Source organism: Cebidichthys violaceus, unplaced genomic scaffold, assembly GCF_023349555.1.
Source record: "Cebidichthys violaceus isolate CVI_PGR_0920_01 unplaced genomic scaffold, fCebVio1.0.p SCAF_47, whole genome shotgun sequence".
NCBI classification, from domain to species: Eukaryota; Metazoa; Chordata; class Actinopteri; order Perciformes; family Stichaeidae; genus Cebidichthys; species Cebidichthys violaceus.
Window position 1 is genome coordinate 255,710 of NW_027176672.1, and position 19,869 is coordinate 275,578.

The 19,869-nt window shown below is 43.5% G+C and overlaps 5 protein-coding genes across 14 annotated transcripts in view; 4 read left to right on the forward strand and 1 right to left on the reverse strand.

Annotated features, from left to right (window-relative positions):
* The window catches only part of slmapb (sarcolemma associated protein b), a 12,489-nt gene extending 8,759 nt beyond the window's left edge, over positions 1–3,730 (forward strand). Inside the window, exons 9-11 of one of the 2 annotated variants that reach the window (XM_068729567.1) lie at positions 1,001–1,135; positions 1,775–1,862; positions 2,551–2,639. In XM_068729567.1, coding sequence (XP_068585668.1) covers positions 1,001–1,135; positions 1,775–1,858 — 219 coding nt within the window. In that variant the 3' untranslated portion in view covers positions 1,859–1,862; positions 2,551–2,639. Of the gene's footprint in view, positions 1–1,000; positions 1,136–1,774; positions 1,863–2,550 lie in introns of both variants that reach the window. The other variant, XM_068729568.1, reaches the window with a different exon arrangement.
* A 99-nt stretch (positions 3,731–3,829) lies between these two features.
* abhd6b (abhydrolase domain containing 6, acylglycerol lipase b) lies at positions 3,830–10,177 on the forward strand. Of its 5 annotated transcripts, XM_068729572.1 has the most exons (11): positions 3,830–4,227; positions 5,774–5,950; positions 6,345–6,386; positions 6,532–6,658; positions 7,007–7,163; positions 7,664–7,777; positions 7,871–8,003; positions 9,105–9,262; positions 9,351–9,405; positions 9,487–9,587; positions 9,761–10,071. In XM_068729572.1, exons 4-11 carry the CDS (start codon positions 6,534–6,536, stop codon positions 9,938–9,940), a joined length of 1,023 nt encoding a protein of 340 aa, XP_068585673.1. In that variant the 5' UTR covers positions 3,830–4,227; positions 5,774–5,950; positions 6,345–6,386; positions 6,532–6,533; the 3' UTR covers positions 9,941–10,071. The 5 variants fall into 5 exon arrangements, with proteins under 5 accessions (XP_068585673.1, XP_068585671.1, XP_068585672.1 ...); XM_068729570.1 differs by adding an exon at positions 10,107–10,177 and having other exon boundaries at positions 5,774–6,658; positions 9,761–9,984; XM_068729571.1 differs by having other exon boundaries at positions 5,774–6,386.
* A 41-nt stretch (positions 10,178–10,218) lies between these two features.
* Positions 10,219–13,575, forward strand: kctd6b (potassium channel tetramerization domain containing 6b). 4 transcript variants are annotated; one of them, XM_068729575.1, is made up of 3 exons: positions 10,219–10,305; positions 11,505–11,606; positions 12,038–13,575. In XM_068729575.1, exons 2-3 carry the CDS (start codon positions 11,580–11,582, stop codon positions 12,722–12,724), a joined length of 714 nt encoding a protein of 237 aa, XP_068585676.1. In that variant the 5' UTR covers positions 10,219–10,305; positions 11,505–11,579; the 3' UTR covers positions 12,725–13,575. The 4 variants fall into 4 exon arrangements, with proteins under 4 accessions (XP_068585676.1, XP_068585679.1, XP_068585678.1 ...); XM_068729577.1 differs by lacking the exon at positions 10,219–10,305 and adding an exon at positions 10,327–10,392; XM_068729578.1 differs by lacking the exon at positions 11,505–11,606 and having other exon boundaries at positions 10,236–10,305.
* A 1,059-nt stretch (positions 13,576–14,634) lies between these two features.
* Positions 14,635–16,882, forward strand: LOC137887018 (ubiquinol-cytochrome c reductase complex assembly factor 5-like). Its single transcript, XM_068729777.1, has 2 exons — positions 14,635–14,939; positions 16,363–16,882. Exons 1-2 carry the CDS (start codon positions 14,786–14,788, stop codon positions 16,449–16,451), a joined length of 243 nt encoding a protein of 80 aa, XP_068585878.1. The 5' UTR covers positions 14,635–14,785; the 3' UTR covers positions 16,452–16,882.
* On the reverse strand, positions 16,584–18,813 carry LOC137887015 (mimecan-like). 2 transcript variants are annotated; one of them, XM_068729774.1, is made up of 6 exons: positions 18,646–18,813; positions 18,478–18,547; positions 18,125–18,289; positions 17,846–18,048; positions 17,434–17,541; positions 16,584–17,100 (listed from the first exon to the last, which is right to left on the reverse strand). In XM_068729774.1, exons 1-6 carry the CDS (start codon positions 18,742–18,744, stop codon positions 16,930–16,932), a joined length of 816 nt encoding a protein of 271 aa, XP_068585875.1. In that variant the 5' UTR covers positions 18,745–18,813; the 3' UTR covers positions 16,584–16,929. The 2 variants fall into 2 exon arrangements, with proteins under 2 accessions (XP_068585875.1, XP_068585876.1); XM_068729775.1 differs by having other exon boundaries at positions 17,449–17,541; positions 18,646–18,810.
* Between the last annotated feature and the right edge of the window lie 1,056 nt (positions 18,814–19,869).

Genomic DNA, 19,869 nt, shown 5'->3' on the forward strand with positions numbered 1-19,869 from the left:
CCACAGACCTGATTTCAGGCATCGAGCCAGAAACAATTACAAAAACCTGTCGACTTAGAGATGAACCATAACTCACTTCTGGGTTTCAGGACTCGTTCCTGCAGCACTCTCTGGCTCTTGGATAATAAATGTAACTTAAGTAAAACTGTCCTGAGGTGACGGTGGAGCTTCTCTGTTAAGAAGATTGTGACATTTTAAAGCATCCTGCTCTCCAAACAGCCCTCAGGCTGCTCTGCTGCTCCCCGTCAGGCCGAGCAGGCTGGATGGGAATGGGTTAGCGAGGAGGAGGAGGGGCGCCGTGGAACAGCAGCGAGCGGAGATGAAATCATTGTTGACCACGAGTCCTTCATCCCCATGTGGAGGAAACATGGAACCTGTGGAACCTGTGGAACCCGAGTGCTCTCGTGGTTCTCTTTGCTCGTCTGTGAAAGCTTCTGTCAGAGGACAAAAGCTTGAGAGAAACCGTCACCACCCTGTGTGTGTGTGTGTGTGTGTGTGTGTGTGTGTGTGTGTGTGTGTGTGTGTGTGTGTGTGTGTGTGTGTGTGTGTGTGTGTGTGTGTGGGGATCATTTAAAGTCATTATGTAACACAGATGCACAATTCAAATTCAGTCGTAGCTCATTTGCGACACAACGAACTCGTGCCTGAGAACACAGAGCGGTGGTACGTTCCTGTCGAGCTTCTTCTTCTTATTTGCATCATCAGGAATGTAAACGGCAGCAACAAAGAAACGTCTCTGAGCAGATAATGTGTCCGAAAGCTCCACATTAAATATTCAACATGAGGAGAACGTTGTCCATCAGCTTTGACTGCTCGATTCACTGTCACCTCACTTTGTTTTTTTTATATATATATATATATATATATATATATATATATATATATATATATATATATTCAGCTTTTAGTTTCTCTGTAATGAAGCTGCCTCACCTTTCTATAATAAAGCCGAGTCGTTTTAAATGCGATGAAGTTGAAAGTAACATTCTGCTTCACGCAGTACGAGGAGGTGAAGACGGAGCTGTCCGACCTGAAGGAGAAATATGAGAAGACTGAGCAGGAGAAGCAGACGCTCGCTGACGAGTTTGAGGAGTGCAAAGCCAACATGGAGGAGCTAAAGGAGAAAGGGACAAAGGTGAGAACAAAGACGTGTGTGTGTGTGTGTGTGTGTGTGTGTATATATGTAGATGTGTGTGTGTGTGTGTGTGTGAGAGAGAGAGAGATATATATATATATATATATATATATATCTCTCTATCTCTCTCTCTCTCTGTATGACAAATCATTTATAACGCCATTCTGTTTTAATAAAGAAAACAGCTCCATAGCTTTGCATGAGAGGCAAACAGTTGATTTGTTCTTTAGGAGCTTTGCTTCAGATGTATTTAAAAAAGTCTCCGGGCATAAAAAGCAAATCTTTTTTGTAAGATTCACAATATATATATATATATATATATATGTATGTATGTATGTATGTATGTATATATATATATATATATATATGTATGTATGTATGTATGTGTATATATATATATATATATATATATATATATATATATATATATATATATATATATATATATATATGTATGTCTGTATCTGTATTTAATCACACCTGCCCCCTCTACTCATCCGCTGTCTCTGCTGTTGGCAGTCGTGTGTCACTTTGAGACTTGTGTAAACATCAATCACAGACCTCTGAGGGTTTATGAATGAAGCTCCGTCCAGCTGGGAGTGTCCCGCTGATCGCTGTAATGTCCCTTCCCTTCCGTAGACGTCCCCATTGCTGCCCGTTCAAGCCGTAGTCGTCGGCCTTGTCCTGGCCGTGCTGTATTGGTGCGTCGGTGCTTTGTGGTAGTAAGGTACACGATCCTCCTGTCAACATCGCCCGACATCTTTCATTCTCACCAGTGTCTTTGGATCAATTGCATGACGTATTTCCCAGAATGCCTTCCTCGTGGGGGGGGGGGGGGACCAAACGTCTCAGAGATTCTAACCTCTCTAATCATTCAGCTCCAACATCTGACATCTGTTTGTCTTGTCTGGATGGCTAATGCTTAACAACTGTTTCTCCCCGTTGGCTTGGATGAGCTTCTCTTCATCTCAAAGAGCTGTTTTTATTTTTACTCTTTAAACTCGCCTTCTCTCTCTCTGCACTGCATCGGTTTCAAATGGCAAGCTCCTTCTGTCAAAGCTTTTGCAATGCCATGACGACGATGACGACGTGATGACGTATCCCGTGACGACGACGTAACAACGACGTAGCGATGACGTAGCGATGACGTAGCGATGACGACGTGACGACGACGTAGCGATGACGTAGCGATGACGTAGCGACGACGACGTAGCGATGACGTAGCGATGATGTAGCGACGATGTGACGACGACGTAACAATGACGACATGACGACGACGTAGCGACGACGTAGCGATGACGACGATGTAGCGATGACGTAGCGATGGCGTAGCGATGACGTAATGGTGGTGGTGGTCGGTGGTGGGTTTCCTGTGGTGTTTCATGTTTCTGTTTCTGTGTCGCTGCTTGTTTCAGACGCCGTGGTTGATCTGGGGGCCCATTGCTGCTGTGGCTCTAACAGTCGTGACCGCTGCTGTGCTCTTCAGGACCTGAGGGCAACGTACACACACACACACACACACACACACACACACACACACACACACACACACACACGTTTATCATCTGATTTGTCCGCACTGAAAGCTTGCCCCCTCATCATATCTGCACTGTTAAAGGAGGGCTCATACTAAACACTGGTTCATTTCTCAGAGGCTCTATTCTAGATGAGACATTAATAAAAGAATGTCACTTTTGTGTGTAAAAATGAAGCTTGTTTGTATCCCTGTTGTCTCTTTGAAGGGTCGTGTGTTTTCTGTTTGCCTCCATGACTTCTAGGATCCTCCATTAACGAATGTATAAGAATCGCTACACGCTTCATTAGTTCTGAATATGTCTGCTGATGACGTTCTAGATTGGATCAGCTGCAGTTTGAACCTCCCTAAATGTAACGCATCTCTGTAACGGTCGGAATAATAAATATCGTCTCAATAATGCAGCCCCGGATCGAGTGCATGATGACTGCCTTGATGCATCAGTTCATGGAGGAGGTGGGCACCGCTGAGATGATGTCTTTTACCACTAATATAATGTCTTTTATCGCTCATATAAATGGGGATTTTCAGAGCGTTTTGGACTTTTAGTTTCTTTCTGTTCAGCGTTATTAATAGTTCTGAAAACAGTTCTTGTAAACTCTGGTTCTCCTTCATCAGAAGGTGCTTCAGGGCCTTTAAGAACCCAACAGTAGAGTTTCTCCTTACTGTTCATCATATTACTTTTTATTGTGCCAATTAAAACACATACAAGGTTTAAGTTGAGTTCAATTCCCCGTGGACCGTCCACCAGTCAGTATTACATAACAGCATCATTTACCTGTTTTCCATCTCACAACAAGAAGCTGGTGTAATACTTGAAATGTTTGTGAAACTGAACACTAAACTTGTTGAGTGGTGTTGGTCATGGTTATGTATTTGCATGCAATATATTTGATTTTGTGTCAAATCTCAATCTATTAATTTGCTTTATTTGTGATCGGTCGCTCGGCTCCCTGTACATAAGTACATGGATGTGTTTTGTAACGAGATGGAGAGATATATGGTTCATGAACAACTGCTCTCAAATGTACGAGTGACCTCTATTAAAGATCTTAACCTCATCGTTCACACCTTCTATAGTCATTGCATGAGCAGCAGGCGCTGACCAGCTTCATGGAGATGAGGTCACAGCTTTTCTATTCATTTTGATCTTCTCATTGTAGAGGAACACCAGACATGAGGTACGCTGTTCTCCTGTGTTCATGTTCGGGGAAGGGAAACGTATTTGCATTCATAATTTTGCTTCCAACCTCCAGCAACAGTCTGAGGTCAGATGTTCTGTCGTGTTTGCTGTTCTGCACCGTGCAGCAGCAGAGACGGCGGTGCAGAGAAGACATGCAGAGAAGACATGCAGAGAAGACATGCAGTGAAGACATGCAGAGAAGACATGCAGTGAAGACATGCAGTGAAGACATGCAGTGAAGACATGCAGAGAAGACATGCAGAGCGTGGACGGACTCGTTAGTGACCTGCAGGACAGAAAGACCCTCGATGTCCCTCTGCAGGAGCTGAACCACAGGAACGTGAAAATACAGACGGGAACTTGATGGAACAACATGTGAGTCAAAGAAACCGTGTGAAGACACCTTCTCACACACACACACACACACACACACACGTCTTGTAGTGGTCATGTTATTCAATCGCACCTGTTTCTTGTAGACTTAAAGGATTGAATACGATTCAGGTTTTTCTTTACATCAAGTATCGAATGAATGAATGAATGAATGAATGAATGAATGAATGAATGAATGAATGTGCCATCAGGGTTATCTGGCTTTGGGCCTAAAGCTGCAGTGTGAAGGATCTGCCGCCATCTGGTGGTGAAGTTGCAGATTGAAACCAATTGAACCGTCTCCTTTGTGCCACGCATGGAGGACGACTACGGTTATATTGTAGATGCTCTGCAGGCTGCAGGCTGTTATTTGAAGGCCTAGTTCAGACCAACTAGAGCCCTGAGCTGAACCACATCCCTCCAACACTCAGCTCCTTTAAACACATTAATCTTTTACTCCAACCGGACCTCCTGGATCACATGTCATCGTCTCACCAACGTGGTGACACAGTGAGACTACAGCTTTAGACTACAAGTGTACACCAGAAAGACTGCGTTACAAACTGGAGGTGTTTGGAAAGAAGTGGCCGTTTAGCGTTGCATTATGGGAAATGTAGGATGCAAGTATTGTGGAGCGTGACACGTGCAGCAACGTGCACTAAAGATCTGCTTTTTGTGTTCTAGTTTTTGACCGTTCCTTCTCAGAACCTGCCTCTAGACCTCATCTTTGTGGGTTTGTAACATGAGAGTTAATGTGACGTGTCACTGCGGTGGCCTCCACTTCTGCAGAAGATGACAGGGTGAAGCTCTCTGAGCCGGCAGACCACAGCGATGGCAGTCTGCCAGAGAGGATGCAGTAGATTTCTCAACAGGGCGAGAGGCTTGTTGAGAAATCTCAAATTTCGCAACGTCCGTTGAGTCATAGCCGCTGCAGGAAATGACTGAATGTGGAAGCATCTGACCCTCGCGTCGGTCCCGCCGTGTCGAGGATCCCTCTGAGGATCGGATGTGATGTGAGGCTCAGACCTCATCAGACCTCATCAGACCTCAGACCCTGTGTGTGGACATGTGAGCAGACTGACGACAGCCTCTTCTCTCCGTCCTTTAGAAACCCAAACATGAGAAGCATTCCCACGCAATGCGAGCCTCCTCTGCAGAGCGGCCGGTCCATTTAGTTCTGCTCTAGTTTGTATGTAGGTCATCTGTAGTGGACCAGAGATGCATCAGAGCGGCAGCTGCACTTTGCAATAGATGCAATGATAGTTTGTTTTCTTACAGTGTGATCTTAATACCACTTTCATTTACATTCATTCTATTTTCATTTTCTTTTACAATTATAAGAATCTTTGCAGCTTTTCTTCCACACAAACCGGCTGTTAATAAACGTGACGTACGACTTGTTTTCTGTATCAAATGAACAGAACAGCAGGTGCTAAACCTTGGTGGACCTTTGAACGAATGAAGTGTCTCTAACATGCAGAACATCCTGGGCTCGTTCACCTCTTGTTGATCACTTCTGTTTAATGTCGGTTCTGTTTCTTCTCGTCAGTGAAGCTGAAGAAGAAGAAGAAGACAGAAGAAGAAGAGAGACAGAACTCCTCTTCACTGACTGTAAACCAGCAGAGCTCCACAGTCGGCCTCCATCACGACACCCTGTGGTTCGTTTTGGACCTGAAGCTCTGGACGTCAGATGTGGATGAATGTGACTGACGCTGGAGGCTTTAAGGTGAATGTTTACCTTCTAATGGCATCATCTTTTATTATTGTGTCTCTTACCTTTTTGATTTCTGTGGTCACATCTTCAGTAATCATTTACACAATAAAAGCCTTTACTGTAGGAGTACTGAGCAGCATTCAGTCTCATAGTTGTGTGTTTGTACACGATGGACTGGACTCTGGTTCCTGTTGTGCGTTCACTTTAAAAGATTGACTGAATAATGTGGTGGCCCGGTTTCCCCCAATGATGTAATAATCAATGAGTTCATCCAGAGCAGATTAGTCTGTCAGGACTAACTGCACTCAGGGAGAGTTCCTATTTAATTTGATTATATCAAGTAGATCATTTGACTATTGTGCTTTCAACACATCAACACCTTCAATGAGCTGCTGTTGAACTACAGCTACAGAATCAAGACACCAGGAGGAATAAAGATCATCTGGAAGTAAGTTTTCACAATTTAAAAAGGGAACGTCGCTGCCTGTTGAGATGATTCTTGTGTTATTTATTATCTCAACGTTGTATGAACGCTGGCTTCACCCCCGACACTGTGTGTGTGTGTGTGTGTGTGTGTGTGTGTGTGTGTGTAGCCATGGCAGCTGATCTGGACGTGGTGAACTTGTTCATAATTGCGGGGGGGACTCTGGCTGTTCCCATCCTGGCCTTCGTTGCTTCCTTCCTGCTCTGGCCCTCTGCTCTCATCAGAGTGTACTACTGGTGAGAACTTCATACGCTTAAAATATATATATATATATATATATATATATATATATATATATATATATATATATATATATATATATATATATATATATTTATATATATATATATATATATATATATATATTTATATATATATATATATATATATATATATATATATTTATATATATATATATATATATATATTTCTCCTGATGTGAGTTTTAGATTAAAGTATGTTAGCATATATATCCTTTATTAATGTGACCTTTATGAACATAAACTGTGTGCAAGTACACACTATAACTAGCATCAAAGTCCGTTATTACTTGCTGAGCTCAGACGGTCCTGGTTCCTCATCAGGTACTGGAGGAGGACTCTGGGCCTGCAGGTGCGCTACGCCGACTGCGGCGGCTACCGCTTCTGCTTCGCCTCCAGAGGAAAGCCGGGGATGAGACCCTCCATCCTAATGCTGCACGGCTTCTCTGCTCACAAAGACACGTGGCTCACTGTGGTGAAGGTTGTGAAGACAGGGTGACGCTCAACAGATGATGTGATAGAAACGTGTTTTTCTTTAAAGGAGAACCTGTGATTATCCTTCATGAAGCTTTTCATTAACTTCTGTTATTCATGAATAGCTTCGTACGAGTTTTGAGGACGGACACATGGAAGTACAGACCATGAGAATTTAAATGCTATGAGCTAAGTGTGACGGCTTCGTCTGAATGTGAACCTGGAGAGTCTTTATTTGAATGTATGTGGTTTGAATTCTCCTCTTTCATATTTACAGGTCATTTTTTATTATTTCTAAGGGTTCACAAATTCAGATTTGACAAAATGTGCTTGAATTCAACCGATCATCAAACTGTGGATGTCAGTCAGAGATCTGTCAGTCAGGTGATGAGGACACCAACGCTCTGGTTCCAGTTGTTGCAGCGCGTCTTGGCTTCCGTTCGTACATTCATGGTCTTCAGCCGTCTGCCTTCTTCTTCTTCTTCTTCTTCTCTCCTGCTGCTCCAGTATTTACCCAAACATCTTCACATTGTGTGTGTGGACATGCCGGGTCACGAGGGAACAATGCGCACCAGCACAGAGGACTACTCCATCCAGGGTCAGGTCAGACGGATCCATCAGGTACGCACCGCAGAGAGAGAGAGAGAATTCAAACAGGGTTCATTCATCAGGACCTGAACTCATTCCTCTGAAAATCTGAATCTTTCTCTTCAGTTTGTGGAAACCGTTCGCTTGAACAGGAAACCGTTCCACGTGGTCGGGACCTCCATGGGAGGGAACGTAGCCGGGGTCTACGCAGCCTGCTACCCCTCAGAGATCTGCAGCGTCACGCTCATCTGTCCAGACGGTCAGACGAGAGAGTGTGTGTGTGTGTGTGTGTGTGTGTGTGTGTGTGTGTGTGTGTGTGTGTGTGTGTGTGTGTGTGTGTGTGTGTGTGTGTGTGTGTGTGTGTGTGTGTGTGTGTGTGATTATTCTAACCTGCGTTACAAACTGGGCTGAACCAAGAGGGTCCAGCTGTGGATCTCACCCAGACGAGACTTCCATTAGCTGATGTTTTAGTCTTTTAACTACTTTTATGACAAAATTAGACTTTCTTGACTTTTAAATTGACGAAGGTCACATCTGTGATTCATGGATCAAAAAACATGTGTCTGCTGTAAAAATACAAAGAAAAAGAGTTTTCTTCTGTTCATTATTTTAGATAAAAGTTATGACCGGGACGTGATCTAAAAGGGTTAAAAGGCTTTTCTAATTTAATCTCGACTTTGACATAAATACATTTAAAAACATGTTTTAGTTTTCTTAAAGATACAGTAACTTCATCGACATAAAATCAGCTCATAAAAGAAGTAATCGTTTCTATTTAAAACGCTTATGTTGGTTACAAACTTTGTTCATAAAAACTCTTTGTGGTTTTCTTGTTTCACTCAGCAAAGTTTTTACACCGAAGACACTTTAACCGTCTCAGTCTGAGCAGACAGGTGTAACTGTAACTGTAACTGGGAAGTAGGATCTTATTTGCTTCACACAGTTACGTCTACAACGCTCACACTCTTCCATCGGCTCACTGACGTAATGGAAGAGGCTATTGAGTTGCATTATGGGAAATGAAGGAACCAACATGTTTAGGTGTTTGACCCACATCTCTGGTTCTGCTGCTCTTTTTTTAAATGTGTTTCCGGAGTCCCTCAACTTAATGGACCTCTACACAGCTCAAGTTCCCCGTTAAACGCTCAAAGCACATGAATGTCATCCTGAGTATGGATTCATTTTACACCTATTGTTTGATTTAAAGAATTACAAGACATGACCTGACATGATCCACACACACACACACACACACACACACACACACACACACACACACACACACACACACACACACACACACACACACACACACACACACACACACACACACACACACACTTCTTTCTCCATCCTGCAGGTATAAGACACCCTTGTGAGACCAAATTTGACAACCACCTGCAGGACTTGGAGCACAGCAACTACACACTGAACATCCCTCTGATCCCCACCACACCCGAGGAGATGGAGGACATGTTCAGACTCTGTTCTCACGTTCGCTTCAAAATCCCTCAGCAGGTCAGGTTCACCTCTTCTGAACAGTGAAATGCATCATGGGTATTCACTCCCCTCACTGCTGTTTTACTCGTGCTGCTGTCATTGTTAGATTCTTCAAGGGCTGGTAGATGTCCGGCAGCCTCACAACACATTCTATGAAGAAGGTTAGTTCACACACGTTTTATTTATTTAGGATAAGGATAGTTCATACTGGTAAATGTGTTTCTTTTTCCTGTTTTAATTAGTATTCATGGAGATTGTTGGTGAGACATCGAGATACGCCCTACAGGAGCACTTACATCTGATCACGGCTCCTCTACAAGTGATATGGGGCAAAAAAGACCAGGTACTGATGACCCACTGATCCAGTGACTCAGCAAGGCCTTTAACAAAACAAGTGGCAGCTTGTGCTTCTAAATGAATCCTGAAGATTCATGTGGATGTGTACAGAACTTGGTGGCTCAGGTTTCTGGTGCTCCAGGTTCACATGGTAACCGTCCCCTCCCGTGTTTGTCCAAGGTGGTGGACGTCTCTGGAGCCGCGGTCATTGCAGAGGTGTTGCCTGGATGCAGAGTGGACCTGCTGGAGAACTGCGGACACTCCGTGGTGATGGAGAGGCCCTGTCGGACAGCCAAGCTCATCCTGGAGTTCATCATCCTGCAGCAAGGGGCCAGGGGGGGTGCAAAGAAAGCCTCCTGAGCCGCCTCAACACTAATGAACTGACATGCACGAGCAAACCGAGTGTACGCTTCAACATGTGACACAAAGCAAGACTGTTCTATGCATTGTATGGTAACCTGCATCACTATAATAAAAGCCTGGGCATTGTGTCTGTACGTGGACGTGTGTGCGTGTGTTCGTGCAGTACGTGTGCGTGTATTCGTGCAGTGCGTGGACGTGTGTTCGTGCAGTGCGTGGACGTGTGTGCGTGTGTTCGTGCAGTGCGTGGACGTGCGGAGGTGCTCGTGGCTGCAGGAGGACCGCCTCTCCTCTCCTTCATTGAACCTTGTGTGCGCAGTTCTGCTGCAGCCCGGAGTCGAGCACAGCTGCCAACATCTCTGACGGTAACGTGAAACACCGAACCGCACATCGTTCATACAGCAACACACACACACAGAGAGAGAGAGAGAGAGAGGCACCAACACGCGCCGGTAAGGCTTTTAACGTCTCCGTTACTTCCAGCTATTCTGAGTAGTAACGGCAGTTAACGTCAACGGTTCGTGGATGCTAACGTTAGCCGTGTTAGCTTGCTAGCAGGCAGCTAGCTAGCGAGCTAACACGATAAACTCCTCTCTCTGCTCACTCGCTTTGTGTTCTACGCTACATGTGTCAGTGCGTCCTCACTGGACTCGCTACTCAGTAGCAGCATACATATATATTAATAATATGTCTAAATATATATATATTGAGCTTCCTTGCGAATTGTGCTCGTCAGCCAGCTGCCTTCTTTTGATCAGTGGAATGTATAACGGTCGGATGCTAACGCTGCCTTTTCTCTTCCATTAACGTTCATGATGAAACACGTTAGCTGCTCCACTAGCGTCCTCTAGTAACGTTAGCTAGTTATTCAACAACTGAGTCACGTAGTGGCTTCATAGTGTCTTCAGTAACGTCACGTTTATTATGGTTTAATTCCTGAGCACTTTTACTTGATTATACTTTTACTACATATACTAAAAACATACATATACTTTACAGACAGGTTTTAGTTGAGTATACTTGTATACTTTTACTTCCAGAGAGGTTTTAGTTGAGTATACTTGTATACTTTTACTTCCAGAGAGGTTTTAGTTGAGTATACTTGTATACTTTTACTTCCAGACAGGTTTTAGTTGAGTATACTTGTATACTTTTACTTCCAGAGAGGTTTTAGTTGAGTATACTTGTGATGAAGATGAAGATCATGTATTATGATCTCAGCTACTAAATGGACCGTTAGTCAAATGCAGAATGTTCACTGTTCATGTATCCAGATGCAAATACCTTCCTTGCATACATGATGCTCATTTAAACCACAAAGTAAGCGCCTTTTACAACAGACAGGTAGACCATTACTCATGTGATCACACACACACACACACACACACACACACACACACACACACACACACACACACACACACACACACACACACACACACACACACACACACAGGCTCTACTGCTGAAAACACATGATTTGACTCTAAGTCTACATGATTGTGTCGATCATATTCTGCATAACTGTGTTACAGCTCATGTTAATGTGACTGTTTCTTCACAGGTGAGATTGAGTTAAACCAGAGCGTTTCTGTTCCGTCTCTATTTTGGTTCTGACCAAGTGGGTTTTGTTCTACAAATGGATAATGGAGACTGGGGCCATAGGGTAAGAGATGGACAGCAGACAGACTAGAATAAGAGCAATGTCAGATGTTTGTTCCTGATGCTGCTAATGTTAAACTCACTAGCTGGTTTACGTTTAGCATCTAAAGTGAATGCAGTCTAAGAACTTTAACGAGGGTTGTGATGTTTGGATTTGATCAGAACTGCTTTAGAGAGGTGTCTGATGGTTCTGGAGGCTGTTTGATGCTGTTGAATTGCGTTACACTGAGAGGTGTTTGTTTTCACTATCATGTGATATTGTTCAACACCACAAACTGGCTGATTTATTGAGAACCTTTGTATCAGACTAAATGTATCGACAGCTGAAATTCACTCTATTCATGTTACTCACCTACAGCTGCAGGATGCAAATGCTCATTTTAAACTTCACAGAAGGTTTCTTACCATCTCCCCGTTCCTTTTTCTTGGACCTAGATGAGTTCTCCTGTGACCTTGAACGTGGGAGGCCGCCTGTACACCACCAGTCTCTCCACCCTGCAGCGCTACCCAGACTCCATGCTGGGCGCCATGTTCCGGGGAGATTTCCCCACAACGCGCGATTCCCAAGGGAATTATTTCATCGACCGCGACGGGACGCTATTCCGGTACATCTTGAACTTCCTGCGGACGTCCGAGCTCACTCTCCCCTTGGACTTCACAGAGACGGACCTCCTGAGGAAAGAGGCGGACTTCTACCAGATCGAACCTTTGATCCTGTGCCTCAACGACCCCAAGCCGCTGTACCCTCCCGACATCTTCGAGCAAGTCGTGGAGCTCTCCAGCACCCGGAAACTGTCTAAATATTCCAACCCGGTGGCCGTCATCATCACGCAGCTGACCATAACCACGAAGGTTCACGGCCTGCTGGAAGGTATTTCCAACAACTTCACCAAGTGGAACAAACACATGATGGACACCAGAGACTGCCAGGTGTCGTTCACCTTCGGCCCGTGTGACTATCACCAAGAGGTGGCCCTCAGGGTCCACCTCATGGACTACATCATGAAACAAGGCTTCACCATCCGCAACACGCGCGTGCACCACATGAGCGAGCGAGCCAACGAGAACACGGTGGAGCATCATTGGACTTTCTGCAGGCCGGCTCACAAAGTCGAGGACTGAATCCGTTTGAAAAGAACTCATGCTGATCTGTTTTAGTCGTGTGTCAATAATGATGTTTTCTCTTTTTCCACGAGGCTCAAAGTCCAGACAGAAAGCATAAAAACAATGAGAATGTGAATTATTCATTTGTTCACCTGTTGGAGTGCAAGAACACTTTATCTGTGCTGTCGCTACTTATCCAGAGAAATGAACGTTTGGGCTTCATGTCTAAAAACAAAAAACACAATTCTTATGAAGCAGAAAGACCCGATAACAATGATTCTATTATGATTGTATTTATTGAGGAACACTATTATACCCAAACCATGCTAACTGTGAGTACATTGATGTTTTTTTCCAGTTTAATGTGGTTCCAATACCTGCGTCTGTTTATTTCAGTGATGACGGGATTGTGAAACGGTAGCCGTGGTTTAAGACTCAGTCTACACACAGTAGCAGGTCTAAGTCTTAACTTACATTAATGTGCCATTAGATCTCCATTTGAGGAAGAACAAAATGTCAAAATCTGCTGTCTTGGTCGTGTTTTGGACGACAGACACCGAACTTATTTGGACCGTCGGTAGTGAAGGTTTTTCATTAATAATAATAATAATAATAAAGTATGATTATCTTTTGCCCTTTTTCCAGTAGCTCTTAAAGGAGTCGGTTAGCGCTCTCCTCTCCTCGTACGGTACTGTTCCTGGAGACCGTCGTCGTCGTCGTTGCATGTGTCTGAGTGTCTGAGTGTCTTGTGTTGAGTTTGTATTTGTGCGCTCTGCAGTGTTGCGTCACACTGTTACAGTTTAGAGCTCATCTCAACAGTGATGTGTTTGATCATTCCAGCCAAAATAAACCCATTTGTGCATTCGTCAGTCATTAGTTTTGTTTTATGGTTGAACTTTAAACATCTGGATGTGTTGCACTGATGTCGGCCAGTCAAACATCCGACCGCTTTAAAAGCTCCTTGTAACTAACGGTAACCAACATGTGGACTTCTTATGAAGTAGCCTGTGTGAGAAGTTGTGTTAGCAGCAGCATTTGAGCAATGTGGCATCAATTAAATCAATATTTTCACTAAATGTTCCTGCTAAGTTACATTCATAATTGTGATACAAGTGGAGAGCTGTTCACTCGTGTTCTGCTGTACAGCACAGATAAAGATGGCAGCTAATAATGTTCTAATTTATAATGCTACGACAAAATGATTTCTAGTAATCGCAGTATTCATTGCCATCCAGTGACCTGTTCTGTAGATTATTTATTGAATCCCAATAGAAAACATGAACTTTACTGAAAATACTCTATTTTTGTTTGTGTTCAAGGTACTACACAATGCAAAGTTTTTAAATAAAACATTACAAAAGGTCTCATCTTCGATCTAAATGTCAGGGTAATATTATGTTAATAACTACTTTTGATCAGAAGCGGGTGAATAGAAACGGATACTAGGTGTAAGTTTGATTTAAACCCATTGATAGGCTGAACACCATGGACCCCAAAGCTCTAAAATATCGCTGTCACACTATTCAAGAGTCACCACTGTACCATAAACACTGTGCTTTAATATTAGTTTAATATTAATTTATTCAAACAGACATAACATGCGTGTTTGTGTCATTGCTCTAATGCTCTGTTACCTTACTATCATAATTATATTTTAATATTGTATATAAATATATAGGTTACTTTGCATAAAAGGGCAGACTGCCACCAGAAACACTTTTATTTATTTATTTCTCTTACTCTATAGAAAAACAACTTGAGCTGTTTTATCTATTTTCTATATGTATTTAATTTAAAAACAAATTAATTTATATTTTATATTTTATCTTATTTTGTTTGCATTTCCGTGTTTTAATGACGCACATCACAACCGGATGTGACGTCTCTTCCTGGTTGCGTTCGTTATGTAGTCCGACGTCGCGCTTCCGTCGGCTCGTGTCTGAGTCTACACAGCTCCGCTCTGTTTGCGTTACTCCGGGCCTCAAAACGAGCGCACCCGCTCCTCCCGTCCGCTGCTCTTGAAGCAGTAGAGAGGACACGTTCCCTGCAGCGCTGAAGGCTGTTGAACATCTACGGACGATGTTTCATAAGAGTGATACAGTCCGCTATCTACTGAGCCTGGTTCCGGGTAAACAACGTCTCGGGACGTACAGGTTCCTCCCCGTCTTCTTCTGCATCGGAGGCGTCATGGAGTGGATCATGATCAACGTGAGGATAGGAAAGGAGACTTTCTGTGAGTATACATGCACACTGAGTGTGTTTGATGACGGTGAACACTTGAACACTTGAACACTTGAACACTTGACATGTTGCTTGTTCCAGTAGCTCTGTTTACTGTTAGGACAGGTTTAAGATTTAACAACCCTTCATGACCTTTCACATGTCCTCAGACCTCCCTCTGCTCCTCACTGCCAGGAGGAACAGTGAGAGAAAGAAAGAAAGAAAGAAAGAAAGATGGCATTTTAAAGACACACAGTACAGACACACTGCTGCTGACAGGGAAACAAAGGTCACAATATAACTTGACTGAGTAGAGGATGGATGGATGGATGGATGGATGGATGGATGGATAGATACTCTATTCATCTCTTATCAGTGTGATCTTCTATAGTGAGTCCCTGATGTGACTGTGATACAGGAGAAGACAACATACTGCACATCATTGTACTGTGACCACTTCAAAGTACCCTTCCTTTCAAAATACTACATGAGTACGAGTTTGTACATTTGGTGATGGACTCACATGAAGTGGTCCTCCTGCTGTAAACAGTGAACATTCACTCTGGTGAACTATCTCTGCTGAGTCAGGCCTGATTCAGTCTCTTTGTGTCTTTGACCTCTTTACGTGTGTGTGTGTGTGTGTGTGTGTGTGTGTGTGTGTGTGTGTGTGTGTGTGTGTGGAACCTAGAGGTTTTGTATTTGATGATCTCTCTAAACCTAAGTTAGTTTTGTTGCTTAAACCTGAGTTGTGTTCCGTGAAGACGGAACTTTATTTTGAAAAGACTGTATTCATGTAATGACACGAGTTTCTGAGGAGCAACTTTTCACACACTTAGTACAGTGTTTACCCCTGAACTGTAGTGGAGTAGAAGTACTATAAAGCAGCATTAAAAAGTAAAGTAGAAGTACCTCAAATGTAGTACTTTGGGACAGTACTTGAATACTTTCCACCACTGCACACATCTGTTGTTATTGCACATGTGTGAAGCTGCACCTGTAGAGAGTCCAGTTAAAAAGCTGCTCTCACTGAACCGTAACCATTTATTCCAGATGTTCTTCAGGAGAACCACAATGAGTCCAAGTCCTCTCGTGTTAAAAACAAGAGGAGAGAAGCTGTCGTGTTCTGAGGCCTTTCAGGGACAGGAAATTGTTTTCGTCTTCAGAGGAATGCATCTCATTCCTCAGCTTGTTCCCGTTAGTACGGCTTCCTACTGCACTCTGTTAAATATCAGAACTGAACTCCAGCTGTTTCGGTTCTCCGCGTCCTGGTGTGAACCTTTTTGCTTGAGAAACGTGGCTCAGTTCCATTCAGTGCACACTAGCTCACCATAATGGTATGCAGTCATATTCACATTATTGATCACTTCCTGCAGCTTTAACAGCATCAAAGCCGTCTATGTTTCAAGTGTCCCATTCAGTCTGTTAATTCTTTCCAGACGACGTCTACCGAAGGAAGCGATCAGAGCGGGATTACCAGCAGAAGATAACAGATGGTCTGGTTCCTAATGAGGCGGCAGCCAAGTGAGCGCCGGTGGGATTTAAAGTGGACTAAGGACACGTTGTTGGACTCGCTGACTTGTTTCCTACAGGCTGGACTCTACTTCATAGTGTGTAACCGTATCAGTTATGAAGGAGTCAAGAGTGTGGAAGGCTGACGGAGAGGCATGCAAGTTTATCTTTAATAAGAACTTCATTTTCAGAAACATTAGCAGTAACAATCATCTCAACAATGGTCTCATATGGACACATTCACAGCATGCCCAGACTAAATGTCTCAACTAGATTGCAGCAAAATCAAAGATACAGAAATGAGTGTTTGTATGTTGAGACATCAGAATCTGTGCAACATCATCTAAGAAAAGAAACAGCTTTAACTCTTGTTTTTCTGTAATTATGACTTCTGTCTGCTTCTAAGAGCGCGTACACTAGAGCTGATTAAATGTAACATAAGAGGTGCTCCTTGTGACTGGTCTACTGCGTCTAAAGCATGCTGTCGGTTACTTTCAGTTGTCCCATCCGATAGGGAGCGACTGCAGACAGATGAAGCTGTTGGGGTGCTCCGACAGCTCCACGGGGTTCCCGTCCAGTCTCACCTCGTCCATGTTGGTGCGGATGTAGTGGCTGGCGTTGCCTCTGCAGAACGTCTCGTCTGTTATTGTGGAGATCTTGTTGTTCTGCAGAACAAACACACAATAGAGAAAACTAAAGCTTCCCCGGAGCTTCTGAGAGTCACACGTGAACTTACTGCAGGTGAACTTACTGCAGGTGAACTTACTGCAGGTGAACTTACATGAAGGTGAACTTACTGCAGGTGAACTTACTGCAGGTGAACTTACTGCAGGTGAACTTACTGCAGGTGAACTTACATGAAGGTGAACTTACTGCAGGTGAACTTACATGAAGGTGAACTTACATGAAGGTGAACTTACAGCAGGTGAACTTACATGAAGGTGAACTTACATGAAGGTGAACTTACATGAAGGTGAACTTACTGCAGGTGAACTTACAGCAGGTGAACTTACATGAAGGTGAACGACGTGCAGAGACTCTGGAAGTTGAGGCACCACTGCCAGTTCATTGTTTCCAAGGTAGAGATATGTCAGTCTGGTGAGTTTCTGCAACAACAAAAGACTGTTTTAGAATCTGAAATTAGAATCTGAAATTTAGAATCTGAAAAAATGAAATGAATATGAATTCTTAATTAAACCTTAAATCCGTGTCTAAATGCATTTACATTATATATGTATCCATCCTGCGCTTTCACACACGAATAGTCAGAATATATTCATGTATTGAAATACATCTCTCTCTTCTACTTTCACCAGCTTTATGTTTCATTGCTTCCATTAATCGCACTCATGTCTCCATTGAGGCCGCTCGTTGTATATGTAGTCGCATGCATCGTGTCAGCTGACTCACGCTGAACGCGCTCCCCTTCACGCCCTGGGTCTTCAGCCAGTTGAAGTTGGCGTTGAACGACACCAGCCCTCCGGGCAGCACGGGGAGCTTCGTCAGCCTGTTCTCTGCCAGAGTGAGCTCCTCCAGGTGAGGGAGTCTGGAGAACGCTCCGTCCTCTATCTCTGCGATGAGGTTCCCGGTCAGGTCGATTCTCTTCATGGTGGCTGAGGGACAAACACGGAGGAAGTGAGCTTGAACGATGACATCACTGAACACGTAACGATCACCACTCTTACTCACCCGTGTCTGCAAAGTCTTGTTTTCGTATTTTCCTGATTTTGTTGAAGCGTGCGTAGAGGTACGACGTCTCCTTCGGCAGCGCCGGGACGGCGGACATCTGCGGGGTCACCTCCTCGCAGTACACGGAGCCGCTCAGACACACGCACAGCAGGCAGGTGGGCAGCTCTGGAAAGATCAGCGGTTCTATCATCACCTTTGAAAAGCTCCACTAGACGGTTCATGTGAGGACACTCATTACATAATGTGGAGCTCTAGCTACACTCACACACATTGAATTCACTGAATGCCTCAGAAGTGTTGCATAAGCGGCTTTGAGACTGTTCAGAACTTGGACGTGTCTAACCGGACCGTACCGTGGGCTCTTGGAGCTGCTGGGTCGGTGTCTTGAAGGGCTTTAAAGTTTGCAACCTTTGCGCTGTATTTCTGTGAAAAAGAGAAATCTTAATAACTCTTCTTTACATCATAACTACAGACTATTGTGCATTTCCTCCACCCTGCTCAAACCCATACAGATGGTTTACCTTAGGCTTTCTCACGTCCATGTTTTTCTGTTTTGCTGCAGAAGACAGCATCCACGGCAGCACCACAGAAGTCAGAAGTAAAGTCCTTAGTTGCATCATGGTGTCTCAGTAGCTGAGGAGAGCGTCCGTCTGCTGCTGCGATCAGACCTTCATGTGAGCACAAATGTGTTTTTCCATCCAGTTTTTATTTTTTGTATTAAGCTGCCAGTCTGCTGCTGAGTGAGGAGAGGAAACGGACTTTAACTCAACACATGCTGTCAGTGGTCAGAGGTTCTAGAGACACTGTGACAGACAGACAGACAGCAAACGTGTTCATATTGAGCACAACGTGACGAATAAATACACGTAATGAACAATGCTTTTAAATTTGACTTTAGCCAACTAAATAATGTTTAACTGTAGAGAATATTTAGAATGTTTAGAATATTCAGCTTCATGCTTCAGTTCAAATAGCAGCTCAGCAGCAGTTCTTGTTGTCTCTTCAGGAGATGCTGTGACTCTACTTCTGAAGGAATGTTTGTCTTTTGTTTGTTTATTAATTGTGGAGGAGTGCAGCTGTAATCCATCTTTCTGCGTTATGATAAAACATTTTAGCATTCTAACAACTGAACAGTTACAGAATGTATCCTGAACAGGTTCCATGAAGTGATCCGTCTTTGTTTCCTAACGAGCAGGTTCCATGAGGTGGTGTGTCTTTGTTTCCTAACGAGCAGGTTCCATGTTAATCAGACAGCGATCATCATCATCTTATGAGAGGAGTCCAAAGCTCACATGCTTCCTCTTCTGCAGAGATAATAAACTACTACGATTACGATCACTTATTGTCAAAATGTAGAAAATAACAATTATCGCTGAAACTATTAGTGGATTCATTAATTAGTTGATAACTAATCACCTTTGATTAACGCTCCTTCATAAGTCCTGTTTATGCAGAAACACTCAACATTTGTGCTTCTCAGATGTGAGGATTTCCTGTTTTTCTGTCTCATTTCATAACACATTGAACATCTGTGGGCTCATTATGTAATGACATTGTATAAACTATGATTCATCTAAACAAACAGCACTATTGTTGTATGCACTCAGGCACAGATCAAACACAGAGCCTGCAGGAAGCTGTCATACGCTGTAAAGATGTTCTACCTCTTCTTCTTCTATGGCGTGTGCTCTTAGAAGATTTATGATGTTCAAGCCCAACGATGAACATCTGCTGAAGTGTCCTCG